This window comes from Eurypyga helias, unplaced genomic scaffold, assembly GCF_000690775.1.
Source record: "Eurypyga helias isolate BGI_N326 unplaced genomic scaffold, ASM69077v1 scaffold9779, whole genome shotgun sequence".
Lineage (NCBI taxonomy): Eukaryota > Metazoa > Chordata > Aves > Eurypygiformes > Eurypygidae > Eurypyga > Eurypyga helias.
Window position 1 is genome coordinate 45,510 of NW_010271410.1, and position 12,662 is coordinate 58,171.

General features: G+C 45.0%; 1 protein-coding gene across 1 annotated transcript in view; it reads left to right on the forward strand.

Moving 5' to 3' along the window:
* The window catches only part of INPP5D (inositol polyphosphate-5-phosphatase, 145kDa), a gene marked incomplete at its 3' end in the record, with an annotated part of 55,301 nt that overhangs the window by 2,709 nt on the left and 39,930 nt on the right, over positions 1-12,662 (forward strand). Inside the window, exon 2 of the mRNA XM_010158808.1 lies at positions 2,356-2,419. Within this exon, the coding sequence (XP_010157110.1) occupies positions 2,356-2,419 (64 nt within the window). The remainder of the gene's footprint in view (positions 1-2,355; positions 2,420-12,662) is intronic.

Genomic DNA, 12,662 nt, shown 5'->3' on the forward strand with positions numbered 1-12,662 from the left:
CCCTCAGAGGCTGGCTGCGGCTTTGGGATCCCTCTCGGTGGTTGTCACCTGTGAGACACCGTTTCCGACCCCTTGGGGTAGATGGCCTGTCCCACGCTGCGCTGAGCACCATGCCCGGCACGGCAGCCCTGGTTAGGATGGCCGGGTGCTCCCCGCGTGCCCGTCATCGCCTGCGCGCAAAAACGTGCGCCGCGGGAGAGGAAGGAGAGAATACAACCCTTGTGCCCTTTCCTCCTCTGCTTGGTGGAGAGAACAGAGAGATGACAAAGGGCTTGGAGATGGGTTTAAGCTGAGGCTGATGTTGTATTTACCCCCACACAGCCAGCCCGAACAGTGGTCTGGGTGATTCTGAACTGAGTTTTTAGGGAGGACCTGGAATGTGACAGTAATTGGGACCACATAACTTGAGAGTCAGGACGCTGAGGAGGGAAAGCCTAAGGGTAGAAATGGAGTAAGAGTCCAGTCTTTTCCATCCACATGCACCAAATTAAGGGACTGCTAAAGAGGATTCCTTTTGATCTTCGGAAGTGCTCCTCCCTGCTCCTGTCTTGCTCAACAGCCTTTTTTTGCTTACTCTTCCACTGATCTTCCCTGTCCTCAGCTTAAACCTCTTTACAAGTAGTATGACAGCAGCCTTTTAAGGACTGTGTGATGGGGCACCTTCTGTGCAGAGAACGAGGAGGGTCCTCTGGTGATGCAAGAGCCATTGAACTGGTTTGTTTATCAGTTTCATAATCTCCACACACACGAATTTTCTCTCATCAGCTGCATGAGCAGTTCTGCTTAGCACTGTCTGCGTATCAGCAGGAGGAAATGGTGTAAGAGAACTGCATTGACAGATAAAAACAAAACCTATAGCCTTCCTCTGGGCATATCCTCATCTGGTGTTAATTGCCCTGGGCTTGGTGAAATGAGCAATGTTGTGGCAATCCAAAGCAGTTGGGGATCACGTCTGTGACTTCCAGCTCTGTACCAGATCCACAGATGTGTGAATGAATAGCTGCCTGTGAAGTGGTCCTGCCTTTTCTTAGTGAGGTGGTAGTGATCTCTGGGAGCAGTTCTAAGTCTTCTGTGCCCTTGGCATTAATGCCATCAAAAGGTACGGATTCATGTGGATACATGACAAAATCCTCCAAATACCCTGGAAAAACTCAGCTATGATTTATGAGTAATTTCTTTTCATTTCCGATTGCTCTTTGTGACTCCTTGTATAAGGCTGCCTAAAATCCTGGTGATCTCTCTATCTCCTGCATAGAGTAATTCTGAAAGGCATATGATGAATAGACTTACAATGTAATTGTGAAAGAGATGAGGATGTTTTATTGATCTGCCTGATCTCCCCAGCTGGGGGGCTGACCTCAGCCCACATTTCATAATGATTCCACAGGTAATGCAGTGTTTCTGCTACAGCCAAGGAAGCTCTGAGAGTGGATTCTATTTTTTTCCTTTGAGGGGAGAGGGTTGAAACCGTCATCGTTTGCTAGCTTAAAGCTATGTTGTAGGTTTTAACAGAATGCTTTGCAGGTGACTTAAAATATTTGATCAATCTGTTGTTCATGAGGGAAAAAGGTAAAAATCTATTTTTTGTAGTCAATACTTCTTGGGCAAGCTCCACAAAGCTCAGCAGCTCCTGAGGAAGGTCATGCTTACCATGTTAGAGCACGGCTCAGGCTTCCCTTGGGCTCTTGTGCATTAATGTGGCCCTCCACTGTGCAAAAGACTCCTCCTACCCCCCTTAAATAAGAATCTAATTGAATTTAGCTGGGACAAAATGTTCATTATGGCTGATCTACAGGAGCACATGTACAGTGTGCATTTGCACCAGGATAGCAAAGTGGGGTTTTATTTGGGCTGTTGTTTAGGATTTGTGCGTGAAAATCTGCCTAGCTCTCATCTGTCTCACTGTGATAGCTGAAATCTATTATTTGTTTTTTCCCATACATACAGCGCACATACTTCAATTTACTCATTCATTGCTGATTTTGGCTCTGTGTCTTTTGGATTTCTGCTTTTTCATTCCTTCCTGAGAAGCCCACTCTACTGAAAGATGGAGCCATTTGGTGTTTTCTTTCTCTCCAGTCAGAAGAAGAGTTGAATAACTCATGCTGAGGCTGACTGCTGATATCACTTTCTGCAGTGACATCTGCAAACATGTCTCAGTGACCAGGAACACTTCAGGTTTGTGTTAGTTCACAGACTCCAGGAAAAGATATAAAGAGAAATGCTTAAAACCCTTGTGCATGAAGCCATCTATGTGTCTCAGGATCTTCCGATACCTTTTCTCACGGGCAGGGGTGCCATGGTGTGATTCTCTTCTGAAGATGGCCTAACCATATCTCCTCTGATCTGTTCCAGGTACCGGAATTGTGTTTATACCTACCGAATTCTGCCCGATAAAGAAAATAAGCTAATTGTTCAGGTAAGCCATGCTGTGTACCATTCAGTCCCACAAAAATGCACCTAAGACCACTCGCTGCTTTTTTCAAAATAGTTCTAACACCAAGAGTAAAAAGCTATGAGGAGTTAAACTAATGGCCCTGGCCAACACAGTCCACTGCTATGGAGGTTTTAGTCTCTGGTTTGCTGCTGTAGCCATCGGCATACTCTTTAACATGTGTGTCTTCAATTCAATGGCACTGCCATGTTTTGTATAACTGAGAACCTCAGCCCAAGGAATAACTTTTCCTCTGAATCCAGCTTCTTATCAATATATCATTTCAGTTCAAAATTGCATCACAATTTACCAGAGAATGTAAATTGAGGTCTCAGGATCCAGAAAGTACCAGGATTGAGGTCAGGAGTTTCAGACCTTCTGTTTATTCCTATTCTGCTTTAGGTCCTGAACAAGCCACTTTTGTTTTCTCAATATAGATCATGAAACTTGGGGTGAGGAAGGGGGCATGGTCTCTTACAGCCCCAAGAATTTGGCATGTGTTTACTAGCAGGCAGTGGGGGCTGTAGCCTACCCATCCTCTTAGCATAGCTAGTGCTGCATGGGTATTACCTGTAAAACGAAATGGAAATGCCCATGCTACCCATGTGCCCCAGTCTGGCCTGCTATTCCGAGTGGGTCTACATTCATTCCTTCCTAGTGAAGATGACAGTTAGCTTCCCACACTAGAAATACAGATTTCTACCAACCCCGTGTGCAGCTCGCATGGCTCACATGCACCATGTTACTTCTCTACTTCCTGGTGTGCGTCAGGGGCATCAGTTTTTCTTCAAGATCTACTCCAAAGAGGCAGCATATCTGAGACCAGAGTGATGAGGTTAGTGGGGATAGTTGAGTGCTGGCGGCTTTCTTTCGGCTGTGGGCTGTTGATAAGAATCGGGTGTCCTGGGTGCACACACCCAGCATGGCTCCCTCTAGAGCCACCTTTGGGTGGCTCAGGCTTGGGCTGTTCTTGGTGCAGCTCTGCATAAACACGGCTGTATTGCCCCCAAGGCCAATCCCAGGCTCTCGGTGCTGTGCTCCAGAGCGCTCTGTGCCCAGGGCCGGCCACCAGCCTCCGCGTGGTGTCCCAGGTGGCCTCACCAGCTTCAGCTGCTTTCCCCAGGGCCGTTGAGATATCTCTGCCTCACTTGCCACAGCACTTCTCTTTCTGCGGAGGAACTGTCAGCAGGACACTATGCCAGGCTTGATCTGGGTCTGTATGCGTTACTGTGGCATGTCACCAAAGCCCATCCATCTTCCCCGAGCATCGGGCAACACCGTGCAGAGGAGCCTGTGCAGGCTTTGCTGACTGCTAGTGTGGTGCCAGCGCTCAGCTGGAAGGAATAACGTGTCATTCTGCTCTGGCTCCACACGGTACGCTGCAGGCTGTTTGCAGTAATACTTGATTTTTCCCCATTATCTGATGTGTCTCTGCCTGTTGTCCTAAATAATGTGTGTTGTCATATTGTGCTGGTGTCATGATGTGTTGTGATGGTGTGCAGAAGGTGATACAGCGCTTACCATTGTTTACAATACCTAGAGCAGCTGCTGAGATCAGGATCTTACTGTGCCAACTAGCTCACGAGCGTAACAGCCCAGGCAGGGAGAGTGTTGGGGAGACCTAAGGCCCAGGGGTACAACTATCCAAGTCCCCCAGCAGCTCTCTGGCAGAGCCAGGGCCTGCTAATGATGTCCTTGCTCTTTGCACTGGCACCGTGATGAGGAAGGGACCTTGGGAAACCCTAACTCTGGACAGGTTTGAGGCATGAGTTTGGCAGCTGCTTTGTCTTTCAGAAAACAAGTGTATAAGTGATTGTATGTCGGCTTTTCACCAAGGGAGAGGAAGAAAGGAAGGCCAGAGGTTGCCTTCAAAGGCACCTACAGGACCCCAAAATTTGCCCTTATGTGCTCTGGATGGGTCTTGGCACGCTGGGCAAGCCCTGTCCCCCTTCTTGTCCCTCAGCTGCCACGCTAGCCCGTTGTGTGAGGGATGCTGAACATGCAGCCCGGCCTGCAGCCTTCTCTAGAATGGCACAGGCCCACAAGTTCCAAGAGGGTTTGAAATCTGGGTTCAGAGCAATGTGCCTGTGTGCCGGCAGCTCTGCGGAGTGTGCTGGGCTGCAGGCTGCTCCCAGGACCCACTCGCTAAGGTGTGGTGCAGGCTTGGCAGTTCTGTATGTTACACCCAAGACGATGCAAAGTACGTTTCCCAGCTTGTACTGGGTCTGTAATTGTTTCTGCCGTGACAAAGGGCTTGGTTTTGTGCCCGGATCAGAGCACTGCAGCCATAAGAAATCAGTGTTTCTCTCTGCTGTGGCAATGGGAAGCTCTCATGCTCGATCAAGGTTTATGAACGAGCAGAAGCTGGGGCTGATGTCTGTCAGTGCAGGCTTTCCCCACCATATTAAAATAAATATGTCCTCATTTTCTCTTGGGAGGGATTATTGGACTGCTGTTGGATGCAGACAGTATGTTTAGGTCTCCATGGGATCTTTCTGAATGAAACCTTCTGAAATGTACTCGATCTGTTAAGGAAATATGACCTACTAGAAGTGCACCTGAGCAGATTTGTAAGATTCTTTTAGGATCTGTGTTATGATCGTGAAGGATTTCTCTTGTTTATATGTTGTGGGATGCAGAGGGACTGTGGTGGAATACCTTTGTATTCTGGGTTGCCAGGAGCTGTAGTTTGAATATGAGGAGTAGGCTAAATAAAGCACGTTGTTAACTCATGTTTTGGAGACACAACACCTCCCATTTTGTGCTGCTTTATTCCAGTTCTGTGGGAGAGGCAAAAGAAGGGGGCTGGATGCTTCTGGGAAGAGAGAGACACAGTGAGAGTTGTAATTGAGGCTCAGAGCAAAACAGTTTCGAGTTGTTGGCTGCCGTTCTTGGTACGTTGTTCCAGCTGGGACAGTCTTTTCTGGTTGATTGTCTCTTGACTTTTGGATAAACCAAAAACTACTTCATGTGTATTAAAAGATCAGATTTAAAAAAACCAATAGTTCTCCTATGCAAGGATGTAAACGTTGTTGAATAGGAAGGAGTCTTGACATTTTAAAAAATCCCATTAAAAAGGAAGGAGTCCACTAATCCTATGGAATTAGAACAGGTGTTAAATTAATATATCAGTCGCTTGCTGCTTCTCATTTCTGGATTAAAAAAAGACATATGAAAGATTCAGTACTAAATCTGGAGATTAGCTTGTATTAGTTACAAATATGGGCCCTGGTCATGCAGTGTGACCTTTTTTGCCTGCACACTGCTCCTTCCTGAAGCTGACAAAGTTGCCTTCCTGCCCAGATCTGGTCTCTTGTCTGTCAGGCATTTTTCATGATGACAGCAGGTTCAGAAGATGTGTAATATCACAGCATTTCTGTCGTGACAGCTCTCCCTCTGCCACTCCGTGGAGTTTTTTCATCTTTAAAGCTGCAAGTTGCTTCCCATTTTTTTGAGTCTTGGAGAGTAGATATTTTTTCCTTTTTTTTTTTTTTTCTTTGTTGTTTTTTTTTAGTTAGAGCCTGGTCTGGTGCCATTGGAATGATAATCAGTGTAATCTTTTTTTTTTGCATGGTTAAATTAACTGTTCAAGTACAGGTGGAAGAAAGGAAGGTGAATATTTTTGCATTCAGAGGTACACTTTTTTGCATTCAGGCTGAAGAAAAAATATTTGCATGTGCCCTCCCTGCATTTTGTGGCATGCTGTGTGATCTGCCATTGGGGTTTCTGCATCTGCAGCAGGTCTACAGCAGTTAGCATAGTCAGGAACCCCTCCTGCCTGCCATATCTGGAAACAAACTGGTATCCTCCCCGAAACATACTGGGCCACAGTGGTGACAGTCATAGACTTTATTCTTTAAACACAAATAGAAATTCTTTCCCTGCTTTTCTGGGCCTGCTGAATTTTCTCCTTCTGTTAGTTGAGACTTCACAATATATGCAAAGAAATCCATGGCTTGGATGAATCAAACTTGCATCCTGCTGATGAAAACATATTTAAGGAAGGGGGGGGAGGAGTAACAAAAGCCCCTTGAAACACAGGATCTGCGACAGTGAGTAGAGATCTTTGTCCTTAGGCTGAGAACAATTAGTCATCAAGATATCTCTGTTAGCCTGCAGACTCACTGTAGTAAAACACAGAACTGAGAAGCTGAGACAGGAAGAGGGCAACCAACAGTTACACAGAGATCCAGGAGCAGGGGCACGAGGTGGGAAATCAAGTCGGTGTAGATACTGCCGGCCTGCCAGGCAAGTCACAGCTGGAGTACTGAACCTTCTTCCCTGTAGAACAAGTATGGTTTTCCGTTACCCAAACGGGGAGGCATAATTAATGAGGGGTTGAAAGCTGGGGGGCTAGCTGAGTGTAATTGTGTTTGTGCAAAGGGAGGGAAGCAGCAGAGGAGTCCTTGGGAATCACAAGATCAAACTAAAAACTAGAGGCAAAGCAAGGACCCTAAAACTGTCTTTCTGAGCCAGGCAACTCATCAGCTCTTGCCATCCAGATTCACAGAAGATAAAACTTTCCTATGCTGTCACTTCATCTCATTTATACAACTAGCTGAGGTGTCAATATAAACCTCATAGTGCACAATCTCAATTCCTTGTGATCTTAGCATCTCCTTAACGAGAGGAAGTGCTCTTGTTCCTATTTTACAAATGGGGAACTCAGTCCCAGTCTGAGCATTTGGTTACCAAAAATAATTTTAAATAGCTGTCCCTTGCTGACCTTACCGGGATCAGAGGATGTCTGTGTTGCATCAGTATTCACCCCCCCCTCATTTTAGGTGTGCAGTCGAAGCTGTCATGTAGTCAAAGCTGAGTTGTATCTCTGTAGTCAGTGGGGAAGAAACAGACTTCAGATCTGTGTGGGCTAAAGTGTCCGTGGCAGATCCTGTCTCTGTTGCCCAAAGAGCCTGGAGAACCCCCTTAAGCTGCCAGACATGTCAGGCTGCAGTCAGGTAAGGAGATTCCCATTTCAGCTGCCTCTTGTCCAGCATGAGAAGACACTGAGGTCACAAGCCACTGTTGACAAACTGCGATACTGGCTTTGCCTAGTGCTTTAACCTGTATTGCCTTTATATACTGCAATTTTAAAAAGTTCTTTATATATATAAATCATTATATTACATTATATGATATGATATAACCTTTTATAACCTTCCTCCTGAGTGAGGATGCTTGGAAGAGGTGATGAAGAAGGAAGAAGGCACTGGAGTTGGCTGGTCCAAGATGGATTGGATTGGTAAATATGGATTGGCATAGGGTAGTGTGGTAGCATGTCTAAAAACATGTGGTGTTTGATGTCTCTAGATTTCTGGTTCCTCTCAAATAGGAATTCATAGCTTGTGTTATCTGATGGCTCTTTGTCAATCTAGCTGCCTTGCAATCGCTTATTTCTCAGTGGCAGCTAGATTGCGTCTTCGTTTATGCTCACAGTCATCAGATAACGCTTCATAGGTCGTTTGCAAGATCAAGCACTCACCCCGTGCCACTGTGGGCGAAGGCTGGGGGGTAGATACCCTGATGGACAGAGGGCAACATTGCGCAAATGGGACTGTCGCCAAAAATGCCATGGAGAGTCAACCATGGCGTTCTGGGAACAGCTTTAGCTTGTTGTTAAAGGAGGAGTCTCCTTAAGAAACTGGGTCATCTGCAGAGCAGGGTTTTGGTACTGCAGGTACCGTGCAGGTGCTGCACGGCACAGTGTGGCCTCTGCGGAAGGTGCAGCCTCCCAGTGCTTTCCTGTGGGCATGACCTGATGCTTTAGCTCAGCCGTGTAACGGTTCCCATCCTGTGACCCAGAACTTGAACCAGACACGTTTGTCCACCCCCTCAGGCCTCACTGACCACTGCTGCTTCCTTCTGGCAAGGGTACTCTTGCCTTCTTTCTTGCCAACCTGTGTTGGGTTCTTCTTTTTTTTTTTTTTTTTTAATCTGTATTACCCTTAAGTGTGCTCTCCCAGTCACGTCACTACCACAGCTCTTGCCTCAAGGTGGGTACCTGCCTTGACATGTTGTGGGCTGCCAAAGATCGAGGCTCCAGTCATCTACAACGCTGTGAATAGTGTTTGTATCTTATGGCTGCTCTGCAGGAGAGGGCAGCAATGGAGCTTGGCTTGAGCAGGAGTAGGAACCACTTTATGTTTTCAAGCCAACTGGAAAAGTTAAAAAAAAAAAAATGCATTCTGGTGAAATGTTTCGTTTTGATTTTGAGCTTTTCAGAATTTATCACAGCGTTACCAGGATGTTGAAGAAAAATGTTGTTTCAGGTGGAAAAAAAGGATCATCCTTTTGAAAAAGTCCAGATAAGCAATTTTGAACTTTTCACCTTTTTTTTTTTGAGGGTGGGGGTTGAATGAGAACCTGCCTTGCATAGCACATACTCCAGCCCCCTCCATTTTTTTTAAATAAACTTTTTTTTTACCTTTGAGCAACTGGTTGACCAGGTCCAGAGTTTGGCAGTTTCTGAGGATTACCTTGTGAGGAGGAACTGTGAAAAGCTGCCTTCTGTTCACACTGCATAAGAGACTGTACAGCAATATAGAAAACATTAGTATTTTTAAAGTTACTGCCTGCCTTTTTCTTTACACTTCACCTTCCCAGACTGTCCCAGCTGCCTGTCTCCTTGACGGAAAGCAGTGGTGTGCGTGCATCTTCTGCGCTCTGCAAGACATGCAGTTCTGTTGCCAGACCGTCATTTCTGTGAGCGCGAGCACTGCTTGCATTTGTGCTGAAATTCACTGTTGCTGCAAGGGGCTACTTAAAAATTACTTGTGTTTATACTTACTCTTTGTTGCAGAGGGAGGGTCTGACCCTACTGACTTGTAGGTTTTGCTGACTTCAGTGAAAACTACAGATGCCCTGGCAGCACTGTTTTACATTCAGTGATCATCTAGCTATTTTTTTTTTTTCCCCCTGGTAAAATTTTCTAGTCTGATAGGAGGCTGTGTGCAACAGGAAACAAATGGTGCTATGTGAGCAGTTAGAAAGCAGGCCACAGCTGTGACTCACTGTCTCAACTGACACTGGAGCTGTAGGTTACCGCTAAGCAGCACTGGCTTCCAGAAGGTAGGAGAGCCAACAAATACTGTGTACAGTATTTATCCCTTGTCAGCACACTTCTGGAAACACATTTTTGGGGAAACATCTATATTTGTACTCTCTCTGCATATGGGTTGGCTAAAAATATGCCAGAAAGACCAAAATCTTTTGTCCTGGGATGGGCAAGACATAGGATGGGAGGGCTGCCTGTTCGTGTCAGCCAGGATTGTCCCTGCCTCTAGGCAGAATTTGTTCTGGATTCTGTTTATGAGTCCTACAGGGTGGAGCACAGCACAAAGGCTTCATCCGGCGTGCTAACCTGCTCTCAGAGTGCAGATGTACGGCTGCCCATCCTGCCAGCGTGATCTGATAAGAAAGTGAGTTTAGGTCAGTTCCTGCAATCCCAGTGTCACTCCGGTTGTCACCAACGTCAGAGGCAGTGTCTGGCTGTGGTACGTACAGTACCAAGACCTTTGTGTGCCCTTTGCAGAGCGGTGCAAAGTTTTTGTCCTTCTCTTTGATACTCCACTGTAATCTCTGTTTGCTGTGCCGCTCTAACACATGTGTCCAAGGAAAGGTTTTCTGTAGTAAGGATTTTGTGATTTGCCTTGGATCTGACTATATCTGATCAAAACCTTTCTACTAGGAAATTGAGCTGGTTTCAGTAGGAGCCAGTTCAAAGCAAAATCCTTCGGGTGATGCTCACCCATTCACAATGTTGCAGGCACTTAGCAGCTCCTGTCAGACAGCTGTGTGAGGATTTTGTACTTGCCCAAATTGATGTCAAAACCTCATGGTCTCCAATGAGGACAGGGCAGGAAAGAAAGAAAAGTCACTACTTTTCTTGGGTAGAAACAAGGGATGAGTGGACAACCGGATAATAATAAGGAGCAATGTCTTGAAACATGGTTAGGGAAACACATTTCTAGTATGCCCAAATATGTAACTTAATTATATCCAGCTTAATTGTATTACTAAAAATGGAAGATATTCCAATTGGAATTTTTTTTGGTATAATTTAATGTTGATTTAAATCAGTTTGTAAAATTCCTTACAGTCTTTACAAGTAGGGGTGAAAATAATTTGCAGCCAGGGCTTAGCAAAATCTGTGTACTTCATGTTTCTGCAAACTATCCAAACCTGTTTATACAAGGAAAATATTTTTCTGCTGTTATATCTGAGGTAGGAATAAACATAATGCATTTCACAGGCTTTGAAAAACTGAAAGAAGCAGCATTTAGTAAGAGGACTAGGTATTTCCTGAAACATGCACATTCCTGCATGCTACTGAATCTTTCAGTATACAAAATTCTTCATACAAACAAACCATATCCAGCTTTTGTCTAGTTTGTGCCCTTCCAGAATGTTTCCAGTTTCCTGAAAATATTAAAAAAAAAGAAGTTCAGAGAAGATGGCTTAAATCAGGTTAAAGTAATATTACTATTTTGTTTTTCAAGCTTCAAAAACAAAATCAGGCATTTGAAAGCTGATGCATGCCGTGAAGTGAAATCTCTTTTCCTTTATCTGGATGTGGTTTCAGATAAAATTTCACTCCAAAGAGGGAAATGCCAAAGAATGTCAGCAATTTTTGTTACAGTTTGCCCTCCAATAAACGTGTTATGTCATAAAGCCTTCATCATACTTAAACAATTGAAAATTGCAAATAGGCAATCCCCGTGGAAATTACAAAAGCAACTTCCAGGCACTGCAAAATACTTCTGAGATTCAGAAGATTAGGGCTGCTAAACAGTAACCGGTTTAACAATTACTGTTTTCAAAAAGTAATTGTTTCACCTTACTGTACTTTTGAAAGGCTTCGACCACCCAGAACCACATACCCAGCAGCTCTTGCCTACCTGCTCGATCTTTCAGCTTCCTTGACGAGAGTCATGTGGACGAACAATAGAGTTTGTTCTTGGCACAAAAATGGGGCAGAGACTTTGGCTGGGGGACGGCATGAGCGGCTGGGAGGTGGTGGGAGCCTCAGCCTCCAACAGCACAGAAACTTTCTCCAGCAGCAAATGTACTTTAGGAAGTTTTTGCTCTCCCTCCACCCTCCTGCAAACATTTCCATCCCAAATCAACCTTTTCTGTGGTCATATTTTAAAGGAAGGGGTAGCAACCTCTGCTCATGGACGGAGACCTATAAGGAGTTGGTTTTTTTTTTTAAATAGAATCATAGAATCATAGAATGGTTAGGGTTGGAAGGGACCTTAAAGATCATCTAGTTCCAACCCCCCTGCCATGGGCAGGGACACCTTCCACTAGACCAGGTTGCTCAAAGCCTCATCCAGCCTGGCCTTGAACACTTCCAGGGATGGGGCATCTACAGCTTCTCTGGGCAACCTGTCCCAGTGCCTTTCCACCCTCTCTGTGAAGAATTTCTTCCTGATATCTAATCTAAACCTCCCTGATTTCAATTTATACCCATTACCCCTTGTCCTATCACTACAGGCTCTTGTAAAAAGCCCTCTCCCAGTACCCTTGTAGGCCGCCTTCAGATACTGGAAAGCTGCAATGAGGTCTCCTCAGAGCCTCCTCTTCTCCAGGCTGAACAAGCCCAATTCTTGCAGCCTTTCGTCATAGGAGAGGTGCTCCAGCCCTCTGATCATCTTTGTGGCCCTCCTCTGGACTCGCTCCAAGTGGTCAATATCCTTCTGATATTAAATAGATTTTTTCAAATTAGTTAGTCTGTGCTTGAGAGGCCAAAGATATTATCCTAATTGAGATGAGCACCTTGGGAAGACACACCTCCACATGTTCAGGACTAGCAAAATTAAAGTTTTCTGGACATTCTAAACCTCTTCTGGCAGATGAGGAAAAATAATTGAAAACCTTTGCAGCCAACATTATCAAGAAGAAAATATTCTCATTTTTCAGTAATTTGATGGATGTTAGCTTTAATATTATCAGTCACATAGCATTTAAACCTTTTGATTGTCATATCCTTTTTATCTTTCATACTTCCAAAGACTTCAGATGAAGCTTAATAACTGAATTTAGAGTATTCAGGGAGACAACAGATTATTCCCCTTTCAGCTGTGTGGTAATGAAGCACTATATTTTATTGCGGCTCTCCTATGAGGCATGGTGGGGCAGAGAGAAAAGTACTCATTTTCAGGTAAGTCCTGAGTTGTTTTCTCAAGGAAACAAAAGCTGATATATTGTTGGTGCGACATGAGGCTTT